At 38.5% G+C, this 25,895-nt stretch overlaps 1 protein-coding gene across 1 annotated transcript in view; it reads left to right on the top strand.

Moving 5' to 3' along the window:
* The window catches only part of lrfn5a (leucine rich repeat and fibronectin type III domain containing 5a), a 60,151-nt gene extending 47,304 nt beyond the window's left edge, over positions 1–12,847 (top strand). The window contains exons 2-3 of the mRNA XM_082142323.1: positions 3,170–4,577; positions 11,203–12,847. Of these exons, the coding sequence (XP_081998449.1) occupies positions 3,190–4,577; positions 11,203–12,178 (2,364 nt within the window). The 5' untranslated portion in view covers positions 3,170–3,189 and the 3' untranslated portion in view covers positions 12,179–12,847. The remainder of the gene's footprint in view (positions 1–3,169; positions 4,578–11,202) is intronic.
* The last annotated feature ends 13,048 nt before the right edge of the window (positions 12,848–25,895 follow it).

Raw genomic sequence — 25,895 nt, 5'->3', positions numbered from 1 at the left:
AGCACAGCTATTAGTTACAACTTAACAGGTTTAATCAACATCCGTGCTAAGATTGTCACTCTTACTGGTAATGCAGGAAAAGCTGGCAGAATTGTCACCTATACTGAAGTTAACAGCTGCTTTGATAATTGTTGTTACAATTACAGGGAGTTGTCTGTGCAAGCCCCTCCCAAACTATACCCTACTTCAACTTTTTAGATGGTATGACAAGAATGGGATTGTGTCCTACTCATACAGTAGTAAAAATATATACAATTAGTTTTTTGTACACTGATAGATTTGTATAAGCTGTCCCAATCATGGGGTGGGGCCCAGTGCGAGTTAGAAGGAAGCAGGACCCACTTGGCCAGTGACACCGCCCTAAGGACCGCCCTGCCGATAGGCCTTTATGTATCCGTGTGGCTTGGGAACATTATTCAGTTAATCTTGAGGCAAAACATACTGCACATCTGCCTGTTTTGCTTTACTGCACTGGTGAAGAGCCAGTGCTCGTGAATCAGATCCACTGGCATGAATCATACACTCCACATACTATTCCCTATTGTTCATATGCATAACACATCAGTCTCCATTACAGCATCACATTTCTCTGTATCGCTCTTGCTTTTTCCTACTTCCCTCCCTTTATCTCTCGTTCACTCAAATCTCACTGCTCCGTCCGTCCACAGTTTGGAATGAAAAACAATAGTGAAGATTTGCAGTGTTGGAAAGAACATGATCTTTGCATTTGCTGTGTGACTGGGCGACAACCAGATGACCAAATGAGTCATTCACGTAAGAGGGAGTATTTTATCTTGTCCAGACATGTTCAAAAGTCATCTTTCCATCATCATTTTCACTCAAAGAAATACCCATAAATAAAATGTACTCACCCTAATGTTGTTTCATACCTGTATGATTGTCTTTTTTACGTGAAAAACAAAAGAAGATGCAGGTTGTTGACACCAGTGTTGTTATTGTTAACTAGGCTATAATAAATAATTTTCATTAATTGAAATAAATGAATTTCCTGGGTTTGTTTGTTTCTATGGTTTTTCATTGACGTGATTATGATTTGCACCTGTTGTTTATTTTGTTGATTAGTTTGCTTTGGTATTTAAGCCCTGTGTTTTGTTCAGTTCATTTGTCTGTTCTTGTCGCTTTCATTTGGTTAGTCTGCTCATGATTTTCTAGTCTGAGTATTCCTAGTATTTTGTTTTGAGTTCCAGTTTAAAAAAAGGTTGTTTTTGTTGTAGTTGTTGTTGTTGTTGTTGTTGTTGTTTTTTTCATCTTTGTTGCAACCGAAGCTGACAGAAATAAATTAAATATAAATATTGATGAAAACTTAAACTTAAAAATAAAAAATAAGAAACTAACTGAAATAAAATAAGTTGAAGTAATACAATTGCTGAAACTGAAATAAAAACAAGTTAAAGATATATATATATATAATAGTTTTATAATTTTTTATAAAAGTTTTATAATATATAAGATTATAAACATCTTTTTTTACAATATCGTTTTACAATATCAGGTCTGAAATGACATAAGGGTAAATAAATGATAACAACTTGTCATGTTTGAGAGAGCATTATCATCAACAAGATGACATAATCAGTCTGCAATCATGCTTTTTCGGGTAATTTCAGGTCTAATGCTCAGACAGTGTCCTCATAATTTCATAGTCTGATGTCAGCTGCTGTAGCCATTTGATGATAGCTGTTTTTAATGCAGTACTCTCTTTGAGTGCATAGTTGTTAGACCCCGTATTGTGTCATTACATACTCAACGTAGCGTAATTATATAATTAAATATAATACAGTTGCCCCCACTGGGTCAGGGTCTTGCAAAAGCGTTCCCTGTTCACACACACGGTCATTATGAAACAGCTCTTCTGCACACCCACACAATTCTAATGGAGAGTGAAGGACACTACAGTTGGAAAGAATGAGTCACACCTTTGAGAGAAGTGTGAAAAAGTAAGACAGGAAGATATTGTTAAAACACTTAAAATCAAAGATGAAAATAACATATTGGTTTAGAATGAATTAATGTAGCTAATAAACTGAAGTGTTGAAATAGTTCCTGTAGTGTGCATGACGTTTATTAGCCATGTGTTTTGCCTGAAATAAACCCACACTCCTTTAGAGACTGCATCGATCTATTTTCAGCAGTGTTGCCATGAGCACTTATTATAAGCTACTTTTTTTTCATAAAGTCGCTCATAAATATGGGCTGGTGGCTGTTTTATTGTTTTGTGGCTTATTTACAGTCATGTATTTGGACTAGCTAGTGATTAGCTGCCATATCACAAATAAAAATTGACCACTAATCAAATCTCCCCACCTGCTGTTCAAAATACCGTACTTTATATCTGAGAGCTGAAAGCTGCAAGCAAATATGCATATACAGTAGTTTTCTAAATAAAACATTTATTTCTAAATCTCTCCTCCCTTGTATGTGCATTTGTTCAAGAATAGTTTGTGTTTGTGTCCTAGGATACAACACATAAAGTGTTCCTTTATAAAAGAAAATGTTGGGTAGAAAAAAATACTGTTCACTTAAAGTATTTTACAGGTAATCATGTATTCATTCGTTTTGGGTTTGGCACAATGACATATAAGCTCATAATTACATTTTTGGTAACCACATATTAGCCTTTCTAATATCACACAGTATAAATGGTTATTTATACTTGAAAATGTTTAGGCCTAGTTGCTTTTAAATCCAACTAAAAATGCTAGATACACTGTCTGAAAATCAAGAATGTATATTTAGGCTTGATTATTTTGTATTATATGTATATTTTCCCTTATTTTTGATTTTTTTTTTTTTTTTATCAGAGTAGGTTACTTGTTTTTTTAGTTTTTTTTTTTGATCTGGCAACACTGATTTTGAGGTTGGGAATGTTAATACTGTGTTACAAAACTGCTGGTTTCTTACATCTGACATGGGGTTTTGTTTGTGCAACATGAACTGTTTATCACACTTCCTGAAATAACTGCAGGATAACCAATGGCCTGCTGTTATCTCATGCATTATGACTGCGCTAAGCACTGGTGTTTGATAAACATCTACAAATGCAATTATGCTCCAAGTGAATAAAGGCCTGCTTTGCTTGAAATTGTAGTTCAAAGGCACAGTAGCATATTATTCACACCCTTTGTCTTTTTTTCTCTTTTCCCCCTAGGTGTAAAAACCTGATTTACAATGGAAAAACTGCTTGTCTGCTTGTTGGTTATCGGAATGGCAGTGAAGGCCCAGATCTGTCCGAAGCGCTGCGTCTGTCAAGTTCTATCCCCCAACCTCGCAACACTCTGTGCCAAAAAAGGGCTACTCTTTGTTCCGCCCAACATCGACAGGCATACCGTGGAGCTCCGACTAGCTGATAACTTTGTCACAAGCATAAAACGGAAAGACTTGGCCAACATGACCAAGCTGGTGGATCTTACTTTGTCGAGGAATACAATAAGCTACATCACTCCACATGCGTTCTCAGACCTGGAGAACCTACGAGCCTTGCATTTAGACCACAACCGCTTGACGCGGATATCCAACGAGACCTTCAGTGGTATGTCTAAGCTTCATCACCTGATTCTGAACAACAACCAACTGACCCTCATCCACATGGGAGCCTTTAATGACCTACTAGCCCTCGAAGAACTGGACTTATCCTACAACAACCTGGAGACCATCCCCTGGGAGGCCATTCAAAAGATGATCAGCCTACACACACTTAGTCTGGACCACAACATGATCGAATACATTCCTGAGGGGACTTTCTCCCTCCTACAGAAGCTCAATCGCTTGGACGTGACCTCCAACAAGCTCCAGAAGCTTCCACCAGACCCGCTTTTCCAGCGGGCGCAGGTTCTGGCCACATCCGGCATTCTCAATTCCTTCTCTTTTGCTCTGAGCTTTGGAGGAAATCCTTTACACTGCAACTGCGAGCTGCTCTGGCTTAGGCGGCTCAATCGCGAGGACGACTTGGAGACCTGCGCCACACCCTTGCATCTCTCTGGACGCTATTTCTGGTCCATCCCGGAGGAGGAGTTCCTCTGCGAGCCGCCCCTCATCACCCGCCACTCTCACGAGATGAGGGTCCTGGAGGGCCAGCGGGTAGCATTGAAGTGCAAAGCCAGGGGAGATCCCGAACCTGCCATTCACTGGATATCTCCCGATGGGAAGTTAGTCTCAAACACGTCACGTACGCTGGTTTACAACAACGGCACGCTGGACATCCTGATAAGCACAGTAAAGGACACAGGCTCTTTCACGTGCATTTCCTCAAATCCTGCCGGGGAGGCCCACCAGACCGTGGAGCTGGTTATCATCAAGCTTCCGCATATTAGCAACAGCACCAATAACATCCAGGAGCCTGACCCAGGCTCTTCTGACATCTCCACTTCAACAAGGGCTGGAGCAAACGGCAGCAACCACACCGGCGACGCCAAGACCAGTCCAGATAAGAGGGTGGTTATGGCAGAAGCCACCTCATCTACTGCACTCATCAAATTTAACTTCCAGAGGAATATACCTGGGATACGCATGTTTCAGATTCAGTATAATGGAACCTATGATGACTCTCTTGTTTACAGGTGAGAAATACTTTTCATTCTGTAATTTTTGCTTGTTGGGTGAATCCACATTAAATGTTTATCCATTTCTTGAAGTGGATTTCAAACAGTTATTGTTAGTCATTGTTTTTTATTTCTTTGTTCGTTTTGCTTGTTTGACTCCACAGACTGAAACTCCACAACCATCATTTAGAAAAAAGCCAATAAGGACAATTAGATTAACTAAGACAACGTATTTCCATTGTGAAACAACCAAGAAGTAATACTGAAGTTGAATTAGAATTGTGCTTATTATACAGTGAATTTAGTTTTGCATTGTTTTAGATCTATAAACAAAATGGCCTCAACTATTGAAAGTTATGGACCACCTTCTTGAATGCCCTCATTTCAGATTTCCACTTTAGTAGATAATAGAATAGCAATGAGAAGTAAAGATGAAAATACCTTCAGTATTTCTCTAAATGTGTACAATTTTGGACATCATAATTTTTATCATGTGAATAATAAAGCACAAACATTTGGAAATTAGCCAGATACATTAGTATGTGATTTGAACTAATGAGTTTGTAGATTGTAATTTAGGAAGCCAATTTAATATAGGCTACAATAGACATTAGACACAACAATAGGCCAGCAAGGAGAGGAACAAACTGACTTTGGCCCTTTGAGACAGCAGCAATGTGTTAAAGAGGCCAGTTGTGAAAAGGGATCTAATATTCAGTACATTAGCACAAAAATCCATCACCAGTTTGTGTTGTTCTAATGGATGGATGGATCGATGCTTTTTGTTCACGTGAAATGCTAAAATAGAAATCCAATTCTAATTTTCTCTTAAATTACTGGTGTATGTGTGTGATTAGTTTTTGTATGCTGGCTTTTAGACTGTGCCGTGTTTTTGTCTTTTGTGGTTGTGATCTGTCATAGTGTACCCTAGCCTTTAGTTTCTATTACTTTATTTTAAACTTTGTCCTTTAAAATGGTTTAAATATATTTTCTTTTCCCAGTTTAAAGTGCCCCTATTATGCTATTTTTAAGGTCTCCTACAACAGGTTTACATGCATCAAAGGCCCCAAACAATTTTTTTTTCTCATAAAATAAATTACACATCACAACATTTTTCAATGATTATACGATCGTCCGATGATTCAGTCTCTCTAAATATTTCCGGATGCCTACTCTGCTCTGATTGGTCAGACAGCCCAGTCTGTTGTGTTTGGTTGTTACAGCGTACAGTATGTCAAAACAAAATGGCCATTACCATAACTGAATTTCAACTCCGGAGGCTTCCTAAAACTCAGCTATTGTAAACACTGTAAAGACAGTAACGATGGCATCAATTTTACCATATCAATCCGAGCTCGAGTCCGATTATGAAACATTTGAGGAACTAGTTATTCAACCCGAACTTCCATCGCAAGGACGACTTGAGCAAGACGTTTCTCAGTGATATGCTACTCAGTTTGAGGTACATAATGAGATGTTGCAATTGTAATTCCGCATTAACAAGACTATGTCCATCAACAAACCAATGTGTATATTTATAATTTATTATAGTGCGCATGCTAACTTTACCATTAACTGTATCAATAACAGCGCATATGTTAGCCGAGCACTAACGTAAATGACTGATGCAATTTTAAAGTTTTTAAATCCTTTATCATTACTCATAGTAGTAACAACAATAGACAAGCTGCATTAACTGACAGTTTTAGGTAATAGTGGCCAACAGCTGATCGGCAGAACTATTTCAGTAAGACAGTAATAACGTGAGTTAGCCTGAGACCTGCACAATTTAAAACACAAAACTATGTATTTTGAACCCCTGGTAGAAAAAATATACATCAATAATCAATCATACATGCAGGTTGTGATTCTGAGGAGCAAGTCGGTCCAAATAAAGTGGGTATTGTCCTATCTTTAATGGATAAGCGTTTTTTAAATCCCATTTAGACCACCCAGAGATTTAAAAAACAATCGTTAGAATGTTATACTGCTGTTGTAATTTGTCCTCTGCATTTAACCCATCCAAGTTAATGCTTAATCCATTCCTGCTGGTATTGAGAATCAAACCCACAACCTTTGGGTTACCAGTCTGAATCTCTAACCATTAGGCCACGACTTCCCCCAGCTTTTCTTTTTATGGTTTACAAAGAGGTTGTGGGCACTTGGGAGACTGGTCACAGAATAAAATCTATGGACCTCTTTGATTAGGATTAGCAAGCGTGTCTACCTAGAGCATATTAAAATGTAAAACTGAATAATCATTATAATTTATGACTGATAATATTCAGAAACCATTGTGTGTGTTAGCCAATCTGTTTTAGTGCTATCTCGAACAGTATTTCCTTTCACGTATGCTGTACTCATTAATACGTTCTCGTAATTACGTTCTTTGCAGACTCGCTTGGGGGAATCAAAAAGAGATTCATTTTTGGCTTACTTTATCTCAATGGGCTGCTGTAAATGAGCCACAGTCGGCTAATTACAATAACACACACTGGCCATGAGCGTTCCCTGTTCAATGAGACACACTGCAGAAGCCATTGCCTCGTCATTTGTGTACACAGCACATTGTGTGGGAAGCTCTTTTTCACAAACGATGAGAATGAAGCCCACAGAAAGACAACAGATACATCTCAACCTATTTTTTTTTACTAGAGATCTGGCATCTGGCTGATACCCCATGTTGTTATCAAGTGCTCCCTTCTCAGTTAACACATTTGGCAACAGACCGGCCGCAGTGAAACATAGACTATAATCGAATTTTCGCCACACATACAGGGCCAGTGGAATTTGTTCCTGCGATAAAGCTGCAGAAAAGTGCCATGAACTTATAACACAGACAATCCCCTGTCAAACCTGGGGTTAAGTGTCTGCTCATGGCCACAATGATGATGTCTGCTATCTTGATTCTTGCCATTCTGAAACCTTCCGACTATCACTCCTATCACAAGTCAATATGAAATGTCATTCATCATTCAATCTATCATACAATGTATTTCTGAGTTATACAGCATATTCAATAAGAAATTGATTGGATCTTGCAATGCAGGCATTAAGTATTCTGGTGGTTTGTGATGTCTGTCGAAAAGGAACGTCATTTTACAGGTGAAACATTTAGATAAACGTTTATAAAGATTAATAGTTTGTTTTTCTTTAGGCACAATGACGATGAATCATGCACACTAACACCAGAAAAATGTGTTTAGGAAATAAATAGTTAATTTTCACCACCCATATTTGTAATAAATATATAAATATATATATATGTGTGTGTGTGTGTGTGTGTGTGTATCATTATTATTATTATTATTATTATTAAGTCTGTATTCATTGTACAGAAGTGTAAGATTCTTGAGTAATTGTGCTTAATTATTTTGGGGAATTTGTACTCTACTCAAGTGCTGTTGAAACCAAATACTCAATTACATTTAAGTAGAGAAGAAAATAACACTTTTTATTCCTTGTAATTTTATTTAGACCTTCAAAGTACATGTTTTACCATTCATCCTGACACATATATCCTGTTAATAAAAATAAGCTTAAATTTGTGTCTGTTTTACTGAGCTAGCAAGTCTCATGTCCTTGAATTTTATTCAACTTTAACCTAAAAAAACAAAACAATAAATAAATATGTGTGAAACGTGATTGGCCACTATGGTCATTCATCCTTGAGAGAGGAGTTGATCTAAAATAGTTATTGGTATAACCCTAATCGAACACCCAAGTAGCCTATGCATTTAGCTGAATACTTTGACTTTTAACTGGTATAATATATATATAATATAATAATTTTGACGTAGTATCCATACTTTCACCTAAATCTCTCTTCTTTTTTTTTATACCCAGTTATTTTTTTTATTTATTTTTTTTCATTGCCAAGGAATGCAAACGTCTTCACATTAACAGCGCCAACTGCCTGCTAGTATCAAGAAACTCCTCCACAAAGAGAAAACGTATGCTACCCAGATTTAGTGACACTAACAGAGTCTAGGCAGTGTGCTAATTAGATGTTACATTTAACAATAAAGTGTCTAGAAATGGGAGGATATATTCCAGTGTCACTGCATAAAACTAGTACTTACTCAATGGCACTGTAGAACGATGCAAATATTTTCAGCCATTTTGTGAAACATGACCCTAGCAGCTAGTTTCTTGACACCATTAAACACACACTGAGTTACTTAGAACAACCCTGCAATTAAAATTAATTTGTATGTATGACGGCGGACGCTCTCACCCAGCATACTGAAACGCTCTGACCGGCTGGGGCGCGAGGCCGCTTCTACTGAGAACCTTTGTGCTCAAAATCCACTCGGTTTGCATGGGAAATCACAGAGCGCTTCTTTCAGCGGGCTGAATGAGCTGAATGTTTGCCAGGCTGCAGAGGAGACAGGTGGGGCGTGTGGGGAAGGATGATAAGAGATGCCATTGTTCAGGTCTGAAGTGAACGGTTCAGAGAGTGATAGCAGACCCCAGGCTCGTGCAAGTACAGCAGGACTTCCTGTAGATACAGCACCGAAGCAGATTTACCGTTGCTCCAGACTTACGCTCTCTAGATTATGTGATTAAACATGTCTGCAGCAGAGTAAACACGGGACAGATAAGAGATAAAGTCCTGATATCACAGTTTGCTTTACGTGTTTATTGTAACATGCTCAGAATAGTATAATAGGTTCTCCACATGTGTCTTGCTTAAATCTGCTGCACAAATGAAAATGCAACTTGAGCATTACCATATTTATCAATAGCTTAGGACTAGTGTGTTCCTGTGCAGAGCCCTCCAATGTGAAATCCACTTCTCTATCGTGCTGTTCTTGTTAGCTTATGAAAATTGTATATTCATGTGAGTTTTGATTCAGAACACAAAACTGAAAAAAATCATGAACATGAAAAGAATCATAACATTTGACCCCTTGAAGTTGATTTTGCATTGCATCGGGATCCTGATCAGCCTTTCAGGGTTTTAATTTTTTTATGTAAAAAAAAAATCATTCTATAGATAATTCAGCAAGCTTGCATTATGTTTCCTGGGTGCACTTATAATGTTAGTATTATTTTTACATCAACAATTGTCATAATGTATAAATAAAAGGCATTTTTTCTAACCTGATTTTATCCCTCTGAATTGAACGCTCTGTTTAAAGGGGTGTGTCTGCTGTGAGACTTCAGTGTAAACGCCTATTGCTGTGTTTGGCTAACATCGTTGCATATGAAATACGTATTACATGTGGAACTCTCTCAAAAACTTCTTTTAGCACGTTTTTACTATTACAGCTCTCAAGGTTAACTAATCGTGAAAAATGTTGATTATAGCATTATATTTAGATCGTGACATGAAAGGTGATGAGCATTTTAGCCGATCACAGACATGTTGAGCACATGAATGCAGGGATCTTGTCATTGTAACTCGATTTCTGCACTCTAACGAATACTTTCATCATAACTAACTGTGCAAACACGATGTAAATAAGAGATTTATTGATTATAAATCTTTGATCGCTTTCTATATTAATTACAATTTAAATTACAGATTATTTTCATCCTACTGGTATTAAGCAAAACAATGTAAAGTTGACCTTTTAGTCACTGGGTTTGATTAACTGACACAAACGGCAATAACCAATTTTGAGAAAAAGAACATCTGACTGTACATTAATCATTACATATCAAAAATCACTGGTCACTGCGATTTTGGTTAGACATGGACACATAATCAGTACAAATCAAACAATCTGTAACAAAGCAATAGTGACACAGTAAAAAAATATTGATTGTGCAAATCCAGCGTCAGAAGGAAGGTTATGCATCCAGTGTTAGCGTCACGCATGTCATTTACCTATTACTTGTCACGTGCGAATCAGTGGGTGGGGCTACTGTGGTAATGATGTAGAAGTAGGCGTAATCTTTCGCCTATCATATAGGTACATTCCAAACTGAGTCGTTCTCTGGGCTTGGTTTCAGTAAAACTGTTTTTGGACTAACAAGGAAGTTTTCAGTTCTGAAACTTACTGGAAATTCTTATAGTATAGTATGAAGGAAAATTTGATTTCTTAATTCATGACCCCTTTAAATTGATCAAAAGTGACAGTAAATGCATTTAGAATGTTAAAAAAGGATTTCTATTTCAAATGTTGTAACAATATTTCACAATATTACTGTTTTTTACTGTATTTTTTAATAAAAAAATTGTAGTCTGTGGACTTTGAAAAAAAATTCTGACCTCACACTTTGAATGATAGTGAATGCGTATAATATTACAACAAAAGGGACTCAACATACTGAATGCAATTATGGGTAATGGACAAGCAATAAAATGCCATGATCTATAAAAAAAAGTATAAATACATGCTGTTTTTATTAAACTTTTTATCAGTTGAATAAGCATTTGTCTATGCAGGTCTACAAAAAAAAAAAGTTCTGCAAAAAAAAGCCAAATGTTGAAAAAGTCACTTTTTTCCTTATCCATGTATGAGATTACTCTCTCAGGGCTACTGCTGCGCTGAAAAATTATGTAAATTAAAATTTTGCATGAACTGATACCAATCTTGAGGTTGTTCAGAAGGTGTAAAGCAGTTTAATAAATGATTGATGAATGAAACCTATAATGTTTTATTCCAACACTCTTCTTTTCTTCACCCAACAGAATGATTCCCCCAACGAGCAAAAACTTCCTGGTGAATAACCTGGCTGCCGGGACGCAGTATGACCTGTGTGTCCTTGCAATTTATGACGACGGCATGACCTCTCTGACGGCCACGCGGGTTGTAGGCTGCGTGCAGTTCACCACCGAGTCTGAGTATCTACGCTGTCACTTCATGCAGTCCCAGTTCTTGGGTGGCACTATGATCATCATCATCGGGGGCATAATCGTGGCCTCCGTCCTCGTCTTCATCATCATCCTCATGATCCGCTACAAAGTGTGCAACAGCGGCAACTCTGCCAAGGGGACCTCGGTCACCGACGTGCACTCTCAAACCAACGGGGCGCAGTCCCAGGGCTGTACCGTCACGCCGTCTGCGTCCAAACAAGGTGCATTGAGCATGGAGGCAGGCGAGGGATGCCAAAAGAGCTCCGCCGCGCCTCTTCCTCCACCTCCAGATTCCCAAACCCAAACCTCAGAGACCTCCATTCCAGACTGCTCCACCTCCACTTGCCAAAGCTGGACAACACCCGGCTCTTCAGGGTCACTAAAGCCAAAGCGCAAACCAGCGCCAAAGCCCGTCCCCGCGGCCGGCGCCGCCGAGCCCAAAGTGGAGGCGCTACCCAACGCAGAGACGCAAAACACCAACCGAAACAACTCCACTGCCCTTCAGCAGACGGTCCCAACCCCTCCGCCCCCATCCCGCTTTAATGACACTCCGATTTTAAGGAGGGCTCGTCCGACTTCGTCCAAGTATATGACACTGCCCGTTGAAGGAGTGCGGGCTAAACGCAGGTACTCTTTGAACGAGAACCTGTCGAAACACCACTGCTACATTGGCTCGCAGAAGCTGGGGAACGTGTTTTGCAAGCGGAGTATGTCTGTAAACGGGATGCTAGTCCAAATGGCAAACTCAAATCTAGACAGCGAGAAAACTGCGTTTTCCAGTTCAGAGTGGATTTTAGAGAGCACCGTGTGAATGTACGACTGCTGGAGACTAGATGAGTGCCTGCATCTCATTGTGTACGTGTGTGTGTGTGTGTGTGTGTGTGTGTGTGTGTGTATAGGCTCTCATAGTATATAAATGTGTGTGATCGTATGAATGTGCACGTTTTGCACCATTTCTTTAGTTTCCATCTGCAAATCATATTTTCTGCCGTCTTTTTATTAATGTTTTCTGGAAACCCATGGATTACTGTGGATATTTGCTTTGAGGGAGGTGCTAGCCGCTCATAGCCGGATCCATCACCCAAGAGAGACACGCCTCCATCTTCACTGAACACGGTGAGCTTCACGGTAAGAGGAAAGCATCGGTGCCTTCCTGTGTCCTCTTACCAGAGGGCTCCTACTGGATACGAGCTTTGTGTCAGTTATACAGATAAAAGGAAACATAAGAGATTTCACAAAAAAGCCTTTCTATTCAAGGAAATGACATTTCCTGCATATTATAGAGAAACTCTTATAAGAAAAAAAAGAAAAAAAAACTATATAAGGACTTGATACTGGGACCTGTTATTAAATTGATATTTTTGAAGAAATCAAAGCTTTTTTCTTTTCAGTGACATTTTGCCTTTGTTTGAAGGCACAAAAAAATCCATGTACAGAAAGACAACATCAGCTGTGTTCTTATGTTGTGTAAAATAAAAAAATTAAAATGAAACCATTCCGTTTGTGTCGTTATGAACGCAAAACAAATGTCCATGATACTGCTTCAATTTGTGTAATACACAAAAAAATAGGGTGATGTTTCAGGTTTTATGGGATGGCATCGTAGGAGCTGTATATTTTTACATTTCATAGCCAGATTCATTGTTAATATATAATCTACTTGAACTACAAACATCTTTAAAATGCTTTGACAAATGCTAAAACAGTTAATAAAATTGGCCTTTCCATGAACCACAAATCAACAGAGTAAAATAATTCAATAAACACTAACTAAACAAAAATACAGTAACATAAAACATTATTTAAATAAAAGATAACCGTGTGATTTTACAATGAGACATCTGAGAGAATGTCATATTCCGGTACAATTTTAATCATTTCAATATGTTACTGTAAAAGTACAGTTATTATCTAAAAATATTGTGGGTTTTTTTTGTTTGTTTTTTAAAGAGTTGTATTAAAATGTGCATGTTAAATGTAAAAAAAAAAAAAGAGAGAAGTATGTTCTGTTACGTCCTGTGTAATTTGTCATACTTATGTCATATATATATGACATTATAAATGTGTATAGGGAGTTGACTCTTTTTCACAAGTTAACTGTCTTTTCACAGGCAATCCTCTTAAGCTGAGGATTGCCAAAGTAGACTGACAGCTGTATCTGATTCAAGACTTCCTGAGCTGTTATAGAAAAATATGATAGGCACAGATGTCCTGGTAGGTTTGTTTGCAGTAAGACCCTTTAAAAACGTCCCCATCAATGTTCAAACGAAACCTACACCAACATGTGAAGTGTTACAGTTCCTTACAAAGGGTCAGGTGACTCAGAGTGGCAGAAGCTCACATAAAAATGACCCCTTTAAGCCCTCTTAATGGTAAGTAGCTTTAGGAAGATCTCTTTGACCACATATGGTTTCCGGTTGGCGGGCTTCAACGGCCTTACGTCCCTCTTCAGCTTTATTGTCTCATAGAGAGACTCACAAGTCAAAGTACCCATGTGAATCTACCATAAAGATTTAGCCGAAGGCACTGACATTTTAACAACCCTCACTCCAATTTTTCTGTCGCAAGTCTTTAATCGGAATGTGTCAGCTCATTAGAGGGGAGAGGAAGGGTGAACACACACAGAGAACTGCAACTCTTTAGTGGGAAATTAAAGCGTAATCGTTATTTACAGAGATGTCTACTAACTCTAGGTGCAATGAGAAATTTCACAATTTTAAAATGGAATAAAATGTAAATACATGACCTTTTCTACTACTCATAATAATGATACACTTTATGGATATAAAAACATAATTTACATATTCTTATACTTATAAATCACTATATACTGATGCACATAAATGCAAATAAAAAAATAAAAATAGAGTAGCACATCATCTGCATACCAATGACAAATGGCATGTCAGTTAATTACACTGTCAAGTGAAAGCCTTCTTTCTTCAGCTCCGTCTGTCAAAGATGACAATGGATGTGACCGGGGATAGTCATCATTTACAGCAGCGACCACTGTGGTTAAAGTGTCTGATTTGTGAGTGGTAGTCTTTAGCGCAGTTTGCGCACACATAGGTTGATGATGTTGTTGCGTTAGTTTTGTTGTAACCTTTCTGTTCAATCATTTATCTTACTCGGTTTTCCTCTGCTATGGCTAAACCCTTGCATACAGTCTCTTGCAAAGCAGTAAATTGAATCAGAAAAATACATAACGGGCCCAGAATCAAGCCATGTGGGACACCACAAGATATCATTTTCTGTTTGTAAGTTAAAGATTTGTATTATTTTTAGCAATAAACTATAAATAGAATCTATTAAATTAACAAGATTAAATGGTTGAGATATACAATGTAGTTAAATTGTTTTAACTAATACATAATATATTGTTATTACAATATTAGCTTCCGTATAATCTGTTTGTGTAAAGTGTCGCATAAATATTTTTTTATTTTTTTATTTTTATCATAAAGAAGATTCATGTTGGTAAAACCTGATCCCTTTTTGTATAAATTTGACATCAGACTAAAACACATTTTTGAAAAGCAAGAAGCAAAAAATAAATAAATAAAAGAAGTAAACAGAGCACATCACACAGCCTTTCAGCCCACGTCAACATATATACTCTCGACAACATAATAACAAAAATATGTATTTTGGTTCAATCACTGATGTTAGGTTGGAGATTCTGTCAAGGTTTGTGCCAGATGCATTTTACACAGTATATCTGACATGAGCCAACCTTGACTGCAATTTATTTTTATCACAACTACACTAACACCCAATGATCTCTGCTAGCTGGTGGTGAAAAATTCACTCAAATTAGATAGTCACTGGATCAAAACCTAAAGAAATCAGCCCTTTCCATCTCCCTCTGTAAGACAGCCTTCTAATATACCTAAAACAAGAAAATGACAAATAAGCAGATATGCATGAAGACACATATATTCCATGCCAAGCTGAAATAATTGTTTAATTACATGTTGAGGAAGATGCCAAATTTCTTTGTTTCTTAAATAATGTAGCATCCTTTCATTAACTTTTAATTTATCTAAGGAGGGACAAGAGATAGATTTGGCTTATGATAAATTATTGAAAAATGCGTGACATTGAAATCATCTAAATCTACCTGTTCTATATTGCTGGACAGAAGATGAAAACCGCTTGCCATCTGGAACCTCTGCTAAAAAGAAATACGTTCAATATGCACCCACGTGCCTGTTGGCTTAAAACCCTTTGTACAACTGTGCAAGTGTACATGCACACATTAATATGGGTATTGTTAGGTACATATTTTCCCTTCATGCATTTGTCTTTCATGTTTTAGCAACATTACAAGTTGCATTGACATCCTTTTCGTGACAATGAAGACGCAAAAAGGTTCTCTTTAATTGATTTTGGGGTGAAATGTGACCTGTTTTCATGAGATTCGCCCATACAGAATAAAGATGTGTGAAGGTCAGCCAAAGTAACAAAAAATAAAATGACAAAATATTTTAATTGTAATATCAAGCAAAATAAATATTAATATTCTTAATAAATTAATTTCTGAGCCGATTTAGTGTTCTTAATGACATTTTTATTAGATTTGGATGAATGCATTTCTAACTATAAAAGAAAAAAATCACAAAAACACAATCTTTCAAATAAGGTGTCTTTCGTGATTTCTTATACCCAGGATTTTTTTTTCCTTTTTTTTTTTTTCACTTATGCATAATTATGCACTGGAAACAAACACCACAGAATTTGTGTTAAAAAGACATTTTTCTGACTTAAATTATTGGGTAAAAAATTTATTCATAAATTTTTGGAAAGCCCAAACCAAATTCCCATTGCAACTTATCAAATCTACCAAGGATATTTACATGTCTGAACAATAGATCTTAATCTCTGATTAAATACAAATTTTTTTTTTTTTTTTTTTTTTTTGACAAAGCACAAATGTTTTCCATTTAGCCATCATTCAATTAGTGTACTTGAACCCCAGTCGATGATTTTCCCCAAAGCCTTGGCTGAGAGTTCTAAAAGCTCCCACTTGCACACTTCAGGAAAGTAGTTTAGTTTCTGCCTGGTGTGTCATGTCCAGAGAACTGGGGAGACTAATGAGAATAGACGCAAGTAGGCGGTCTGATTCCTCTCAATTAGCATTGATTTGCACTTTAAGGAGAGTGTAATTTAACCACATTCTTCTCCACAATAGTCTCTCTTGCGTGGAAGGAATGGGGGATGCAAATATAAAGGAAGGATCAAAGCCGTGAGAGCTCTGTGCTTCAAAGAGGCCTTCAGCGTGAACACACAGGATCCACGTTAAGTCTGCGAGACATCTAAGGTGTTGCACTGTCAGTAACTCAACACAGGAATGCAGTCCTGGCCAAAAAGTTTGTGAGTTCAAAAAGTAAAGGGAAATATTAGAAATGTCAAATCAAGTCAGAGGCAAAGTTTCTGTTCTCAGTGTATCAACATCAAATGTGACTTTGCTTGCTTAATTATGTTCCTGGGGCCTCATTTATAAAATGTTCTAGATTTGATCTAAGATCATTTCTCAAATGTGAGTATGTGTGATTCAGAGAAAACAAACGTACGCACACAAAAAAACGTGCGTTTGCCTCTCTTCCAGATGTGAAATCTATTTCTACCAGAAAGACTCGGGAGAATTAATACTGTGACAATGAACATTTATTTAAGAGCTCAGCAAACAATCAAATTCTTTGGCGTAGGCCCCGTCCGTAACTCGCATTCCGAGGGTACGGAATCTGCATATCCTGCCTGAAGACGAAGGCAAGGGCGCAGCCCACCCCCTGCGAAGTAAGGAAGGGGGCCATCTGGTGGTGGTGGGGTGGAAGGAGGAAGAGGACATCCTGGCGTCTTCAGGATGGAGGGGAGAGCCTGTCTGGAGGTGTTGGGGAGGATGGAGGTGAGGACCCGACATGGTGGTGTTGGGGGGGATGGAGGAAAGGTCCCGTCTTAGTGGTGGTTGGGGAGGATGGAGGTGGTTGAAGCGACAGCATCTGCGAACTCAGACATGAGTAAGTACCACCCTTTTATGGGCTATTAAGATACACACTAAAAAAAAAAGGTTCTTCAGGGGTTCTTTGCGGTGGTTAAGGTGCTATATAGCACCACTACCATTTAAAGAACCTGTTAAGCCCAGTTTGGTTCTTCAGCGGTTCTTTAGCGGTTCTTTGGGGTGGTTAAGGTGCTATATGGCACCTCTTATGGTTCTACATAGCACCATTTGACAACGGTAGGTGCTATATGGCACTTAAAGTGGTTCCCCTATGATTACAAGCCAATGAACCACTTTTAGTGCTATTTAGCACCATTTTTGTTTAGAGTGAATGATTGGATAGATGAGAAGGTAATAAGTGACGAGAACGATTGAGTCTTCCTGGCAGAACTTGCGCTAGGCTTCATTTCTGCATTATAGGCCATTTATAGCCTATAGATTGGCCAAAATAATTTACATTATTGATTGTGGAATCTAAGTATGCCGGACTGCCAACTTTTGAGTTTAGCTTGGAAAAAATATATAAAAAATAAAAAAAAGAATGCGGGCAATGATAATGATGATAAATGTAGATCATTTACATCTTTGGGTAAATGTTTTAAATGTAGCTTTTCAAAATCTTTCCAAACATCTTTACATGATAAATTCAGCAGTTATAGAAAAATCTGAAAGGCATAGATGACTTGTTTGCAGGAAGACCCCTTAAAACATTCCAATGTCAATGTTCAAATGAAACCATATGTTCAAATGAAAGGTTACGGTTCCTTACAAAGGGTCAGGTGACTCAGAAAGTGGCAAAAGTGCTTGTAAAAATGTCCATGCTGTGGCCCTGGACTAATGGTAAAACTAATGATGAATTGAAATAAAATGGTAAGCCCTAATGGAAATGGATTTGGTTGTGATAAATGAGAACAATGATATTGATATCCCTGTATTTTCATGTTGTAATATTAGTGAGATGTCAGTTTTATTGAGGTGTAGGGAGCAGAGGTCTTTCACTTGAAGAGCCACTACCCATAGACTCCATCTTGAAATGCTTTTTAGATGCAGCAAACGAATATTCCTGCACGTGACATTATCACATGTGCATCATCTCAATGGTGAGCGGACTATATCAGCATGATATACTTGCCCTTTATATACAATGCATGTGCACGTCTCACAGAAGGGAAGCGTTTCAGTGCATCTGGATTACTGTCAATCTTGAATGACATCGTCAGTAATCCTGACATAAACCTGACGCTCAGTGATTGGCATTAACAATAGTGGTGAGAAATCTGGATGCTAAATCTCCTGACACACATACAGCTGAGGCCGTAAAGGCCGTATAGTGCTGCAGCTGTTCTGTTCTTGTTATTAATTTATGACTACTAGGAGTCCGTTATCTATATGGGAACTAAATTTGCGATTAATAGTTTGCAGATTAGAATCCACCACTGAGAATTTGTTAGCTTAACATGACTTTAAGATGCCTTTCCACGAAGTGATCAATCAAGTTACAAGGATGTTCCCAGTAAAGATACTGAAGAGACAGATTTAGCCTCAAGCAAGGCGGATTTTCTGTCAGTGACAGTGTAGAAATATAAACAAGCAAATTATTATGTATGTAATCACTTTCAAAGATGGTTATATTTTATGTTGTTCCTGGTTTGGATGAAGTCAAGTTTTTAAACTTCAGCAATTAATAAAATTTAAAAAATATATATGAATGTCACAGATGGTTAGGACAGATTTATATGCATTATCCCTGGTCAGTTTCATGTTGTAGCTGGTTATGTAGTGTAGGTATAAAAATAATAATAATAATAATAATAATAAATAAATACAATACAATAATTAAAAAAAATAACTAAAACAAAATAACAAAATAACTAAAACAAAATAAAATAAAAGTATTAGACATACAGTAGGCCAGATTTCTTTGTTCATTTCACAGCGGTTTGCTCACCCAGTATAAAATATTGTATTGACATGAATGTTCTGAACTGCTGTAGAAAGACAAAGAGGCCATGACTGAAAGGGATTCATCCCTGCCCTCACATACAACATGAATGAATGTCAATCTCTCTTTCAGCCCTCACAGTGGATCAAAGCTCGCTTGCAGAAGATTTCTCCACATTACCTCAGCGCCAGATATGAACCACCAGCTAGAGCCAAAGAAAAACAATGCAAGTCATTAGAGTGGCTAAAAAAGCAAATGCTCTCCATCAATGTCACTGCAACTTCCCCAGATGCAGCTCAAACACGCAGCCAGGCAGTTTTTGATTTCCCACTTCTGCTATCGATCACAAACCACCTGCCTTTTTCTAGTCAGACAATTGACACTCAACGGGGGAGAGATGCATTTATTGAGGGTCAGGGTTATCTGTGAACTTTGATGAAGAGGAACGGGCCATCGTGGACACGCTACGTCTTTTAGGAACATGCCATCTCAAGAGAAAAGCAAAAGATGCTAAATCTATTAATACAGAGATCAGTTCAAGACCATTACGCTTAAGAAAGATGTTCCTTTGTTCTTACATGTTAGTCAAGTCAGCCAAATGAAAACCCAGGCCCTCTGCAGAAAATCAATAAAAGCATACCGTAATGTAGTATTTTCTCAGATTATTTAGCCAGCAGCATTTACACACATTTGGCAGATGCTTAGGTACTTTTTTTTTGCTCCCTAGAAATCCAACTCGTGAAAAAAAAAAAAAATGTTGCAGAAGGAAACACGATGCAAGAGCCGGGGGGTGAAAACTTTTTGAAGATCAAGGTAAATTGTACTTAATTTGTGTTCCCGTATCTTCGGTTGCTTCCGAAGGGCAGTACTAAATAATTATAATAATTAAAAAATATATTTAAACAAAATAAGAAAAAAATAGGACATCTTCATCCTGTTCAAAAGTTTTCACCCCCAGCTCTTAATACTTCTGGAGCATCAGTAAATGTTTGAACCTTTTTCAATAGTTGTGTTTGAGTCCCTCACTCGTCCTCAGTGTGAAAAGATGCTCAAAACCATACCGTCACTGCTAGAAAGGTTTCAAATATGCAAAAAATGCTGGACAACTGAAGAATTTGCAGGATGTGAAGGATTTTTCTGAAGAACTTTGGGCAGTTTAACTGCTCAGGACAAACAAGGGACTCAAGAACAACCATCACAATAAAAAAAAAAATTATAATAAAAAAAAAACAGTCGTGGATCATCCAGGAAATGAAACACAGTATTAAGAATCAAGGGTACATAGACTTTTTAACTAACTCAACAAAAAAATTAATTTTTATAAATTCAGCTATTTTTTTATTTTCTGTCTCGTGGACTATATTTATGTAAAATATCTTATTCAGGACAGTACTAAATAAAAAATAACATGCATTTTGTATGATCCCTCTTATTTTGTTAAAATCAACATTTTGCAGATTCTACAAGGTATATGTAAAGTTTTGAGCATGACTGTGTCATTTTATATCACAATATAGTATATGCTATGTTTTTTTTTTTTTTTTTTTGTAGGAATAAAGGGCTCAGACAATTCTGGGTCGAGATCAAGCCCAATGATGTGCTGGACCGAATGAGGACCTGAACACTGCCAGCTGTGTTTCCAATTGTGGAGATTAAGTGCTGAGGCTTGAGGTTTGGGCAGGACTTTGGGTTAGTCTCAGCACAATCCGTCCCAAGCTCAAGCAGCTCAGAGAGGACAGACAACTCTCTGGCAGGCCATTCCACCTCTTTAATCTGCTCAAGGGTTCAACCTCGCTTCGATACTTTGAATTAATACCCACCACTGCAAAAACAAGGTTTGGTTGACTTGTGCGAAAATAACAAATCAGTGCAATGTTATAAGAAAGATCAACACTTTTTTTTATGCCCTTTCCATAGCACTTCTAACTGTGACAGTCTCAAGCAAATGCATACAGTCATACCAGCAAACTCCAAACCGCCGAAAAAGCAAATAACCCTGATATTAGAATATAATACTGTTGTTTAGGTAGCAACATTCTTTTGAAATAACAACAATCTCTATAGTGACATCCTAAACTGTAAAATGACTATTAAAAATAATGATTTAAACAACTTTACCTTTCAAATAATACGTTTTGACAAAAAAATTGAAGTTTTATTAAATGATAAACATCACATTTCAGCCTATTGATTATGTATATAATTTGTCTGAACAAAAATTGGACTTTACAAAAAGTTGTAAAGTTGGCTTTCCAATGCAGAGTCGTTGATTAATATGCACATTTTAGCATCTATAATTTGTGTGCCAAAGCTTGAAAGGCATAGATTGCCTACAATGATGGCACAAACCCAGAGCCCTGAGACTCCACCCCACAGCGGAGTCGAGGGAGGAAGGAGCCAAGTTGGAATGATGGCAGACGTCAACTGGGAGACGACCGACCTAGGCGATGCCACGGCTACGAGCGTCTGAGGTGTAGCCAGACTGCCCAAGGACTGAGGCCATGCTGGTGTGATGGAGGACTGAGGCGTACACGAAGGGAAGGAGGAGCCCGCTGCAGCCGCAGGGGTGGAGGAACGGACGGTAGCCGAAGATCCACAAGTCTGTGGCGGAGGTGGTGTGACGACTGACCAAGAGGGAGCCGGTGAGACGAGGGAATCCGGTAGAGTCGAAAGGCCATGAGTGTCTGGTGGAGTCGAAGGTGGGAGGAGTCAAGGCGTAGCCGAGATGATCTGAGGCCGGAGGCGGAGCCACTGGATCTATCCGCTCAGGCACTGATGGTGGTTGAAGGACCTGAGGCTCGACGTGACTGCTTGGCATTACAGATGGTGAAGCGCTGCAAACCTCCAGCAGAGGTGGAGCTGGAGGACTGGCTGAGCAGGGTGGTGACGAAGGCAAATGGAGATTTGACAGGGTCGAAGGTAACAATCCATTGTTCATACAGGTGTCTGTGCTGTCTAGAAACAGTGATGAAGGTTCCGGTTAAACAGTAAACAAACATAATAATTAAAAAAACAACATAGCAAAATATGCCACACAATGTGTTGGTGTAGTATAGTGATGACAAAAGAATGAATCATTAATTTGATCCAGTACTTTGAAACAAATGAACAGTTCACGTAAATGAATTGGACTTCATCACTAATCAAGAAGCAAAATCACACTGGACAAATAACACGTAACTCGCTAAGCAATAACAGGATTCAGTGACGTAAAAATAAATTGAATTGGCTTATTTCATTAAGCTTATACAAGCAAGTATCCATCATATTTCTGAAAGAGCTTTTAGAAAGACAGTAAGAATTCTATTTTTGCCTTTAATCGACTGTATGGAGGGACATCTCATTATGATAGATCTGTCTCTTTCTCTCACAGTCTTTGAGATACAATCCTTTTGAGTGGCCTGAAAATCATTTATTCTGTGTTTCTCAGAACTTCAAGGACAGTGGAGTGTCTGTGGAGTGTCTGTGTAGTGAACACCATCATCATGTGATGTGACAGAAACCCAAAACTCCCATTCACAGTTAGAGCGTTGCTGTGAAAGAGCCTTATTAATAAATAATTGAGTGCAATCACATAGCTTTGAGAAAAACTTTCATGTAAAGTTATCTGGAAAGCCCCTTTTCATTTAAAGTTGAGTTTTTTGGGGTAGTAAGCACTTTGAAACACATTAAAAAAGATCTGCAGGTGTGCATTATGCAAATTACTCCTTCTCTTAAGCTTTCGAAGCTCTATGCTGTTTCAGCCAGTGAAATGACTTTCAAAGGAAGCCCAGAGGTCCATTGTACAGAATATAATAGTCCATTCTTCCTGCTTTAAAACCAACCTAAATGTGACTTTTTGCCATCAAAAGTGAATTTGATTGACAGGCGATCTGACCAATCATAATCTGCCATCCGCCATTTTTGTCCGACAAAGCAGTCAGGTGAGTTTAGTGTTAGAGTTAGAGTTTAGTCGATTTACGTTGGAGGATTTGAACTTGAAAAACAGTGTGTATTGACGTCTTTCCGCGGTTAAAACAACATTCCTTCTTGTGTTCATTCATGTTTATTTGATGCTATAAATTAACTAGAAGGAAGAGATTATCGGTTCACGAGCAGCTTTAACTGAGGCTCTACACAGCGATCTGTCAGACACATTAAAGAGACACAAAACGGTATTTATTGTTTACATTTCTTTAAAAAAGGACCAAATCTGAAAGGTGAGACTTATCAAAAGTAACCTGGTCTGTCCTGTCTGTCAGCGCGTTATGGGCCTTTCACACAGGACGCGGTATGCGCGGCGCTTGCCGCTGGGTTCTGCCCTTCAGATACAACGCGATTTGCGCTGCGCTATGACGTAGGCGGAGTTTTAAAAACTTTTAGCGGGAGCTCTATTACGTCTGTTGTTCCTCCTTTCGGTCAGCAGCAAACAATGTATCTGTCCCATTCTACATTTATAATGTTTAAGATTCTATTTCAGATAAATGCTGTTCCTTTGAACTTTCCATTCATAAAAGAATCCTGAAATAAAAATGTAAATAACGGTTTTCAACAGTGATAATAATCATAAATGTTTCTTGAGCATCAAATCCTCATAAAATACTGATTTGTGAATACAGCTTTCCTGACGATGTCCCTAAACGACCTCAAACTTGTATCGTACAGCTCAGGAAATTCCGACACACACCAGACTAGTGCTGCGTTCCAGTCCAAAATTGTCATGCCCTTCACTCGCAAACTTCCCTCCGTCTCGTTCACTCGGATGTACGTCATTGCGAGTGCTCACTACTGGCGGAAACTGCAATGGGCTGAATTGTAACGTCCTAAGCCCTTGATCACTTTGAATCAGCTGTAGAGTTGATTTATTATTTACATTTTTTTTCCTTTTAAGAATTTGTTTAATGCAGCATCCAAATGTGTGTTTGGGTTGTTTTAAATTAAAAACATATATTATTAATATATAGAGTTGTCTGTTGTGGTGGTGATTAGATGAGATATGTGGTGACGTCACAGTCGTACTGCATTGTGGGACATATAGGTGCCTGAAGTGTACATTTGAAGCAGGGGGGTAATCGAGCTCTCGATTTCCGTACCACCCCCGGCGGCCGCCATTGGCTAACAAGCCTTCACCTGCTGTTAGCATCCCATTGACTCCCATTCATTTTGGCGTCACTTTGACAGCGAATAACTTTACATCTGAGGCGTTTAAAGACTCCATTTGTCCATTATTTATTTCTAAAGAAACACGACAATGTATAAAATGCTCCATTACCTTGTCTTACGTTATGGCCCCGTAGAAGCAGTTTTTGTAAAAACAGGCTAACGATTGCGTCATAACAACGCGACTCTCTGGAAATTACCGTAGAGACAGGAGGAAAAGCTCGTAGTCAAACGGGGGGACGTGGAGGCATAAAGTCAAGGGAGAAGCCCATTGAGAATCGTAATGTTTCTCCTGCTCCTAGCTCATGGACAGCTCCTACTCACCCTCTCCGTCTCTGCAAGTTTCGGAAGGGAATGATTCAGATTTCTCTTGGCACAGCTCCTAGAAGACTTACAACTGTCAGACAGGCTGCTCACGTCACATCCACGTCGTCAAGCTCAGTTTGAGTCTGCGCAGTTCGCTCGGCAATCAGGAAATGAGTGCTTCTAATTTGCTTCACTTTTCTCCGTTGAAACCTATGGGGTCGCTGTGTCCAGTTTATATACTGTCTATGATTTGAAGCAGACTCGCTCCCTCGGTCAAAATCGAGGGAACGAGGGTCTGTCCATATAAACTTCCCTCGTCCACTTCATGAAGTGGAACGCACTTCAAAATGGCGGCAGGGTATGGCGTCAAATGGTGGACAAAACAGCGCAAGCGCATAAACACAGCGCGCAAGTGAATTACAACAGTGTGAGCAACGTGACAAAGCTCGCACGTAAAATGTAAACATGCATAACTCTCAACTCACAAACTGGAGGACAAAAAATATGATTGTGCGCACAAATTAACAAGTCGCAAGCAGAAATAACAGCCGCGAGTCCTGACAGGTTCTACACGCGCGCGCAGATTTGAACACACGCTCGAGTTTTTTTTCTACACGCGCGCGCAGATTTGAACACACGCTCGAGTTCTTTTCTACACGCGCGCGCAGATTTGAACACACACGCGCAGCTGAAATCTTTACGCACACGAGTCAGTTTTAACACTTTAAGGGGCGGGGCTCAGACCTTCCTGTTAACAAATGCCATATCGCAGCTTCTCTGAAAATCTTTTGATTGGTTGCTATGCCGTGAATGATGTCCTCCTGTTGCGGTTGGCTGTTGTTGGCTCTCTCCGAACGAAGACACTCATCCCATTCACACTCGTCCCACAGACCCAGCCTCAAACCCAGTCTCTTAAAAATTAATAAAGGCTGGTTTCTAAAGTACTTCTTCCTGCCTCTATGTATTAATGCTCATGGGTAGCCTAAATGGGTTACATTAAGTATTTTACTGTTATATGTCAACAAGATTCAAGATATTTTCGCCTAGCTATACCCAATGTTTAGATCTGTTTTGGTATTTATGAAAATTAGCACATACATAATTAGATTATGCACTGTTTGTCCATGGTAACAAACAATTTCA

Source organism: Leuciscus leuciscus, assembly GCF_965113295.1.
Source record: "Leuciscus leuciscus genome assembly, chromosome: 17".
Taxonomy (NCBI): domain Eukaryota; kingdom Metazoa; phylum Chordata; class Actinopteri; order Cypriniformes; family Leuciscidae; genus Leuciscus; species Leuciscus leuciscus.
Note: the sequence above shows the minus strand (reverse complement) of the source record. Positions and strands in the feature narration are given on the sequence as shown.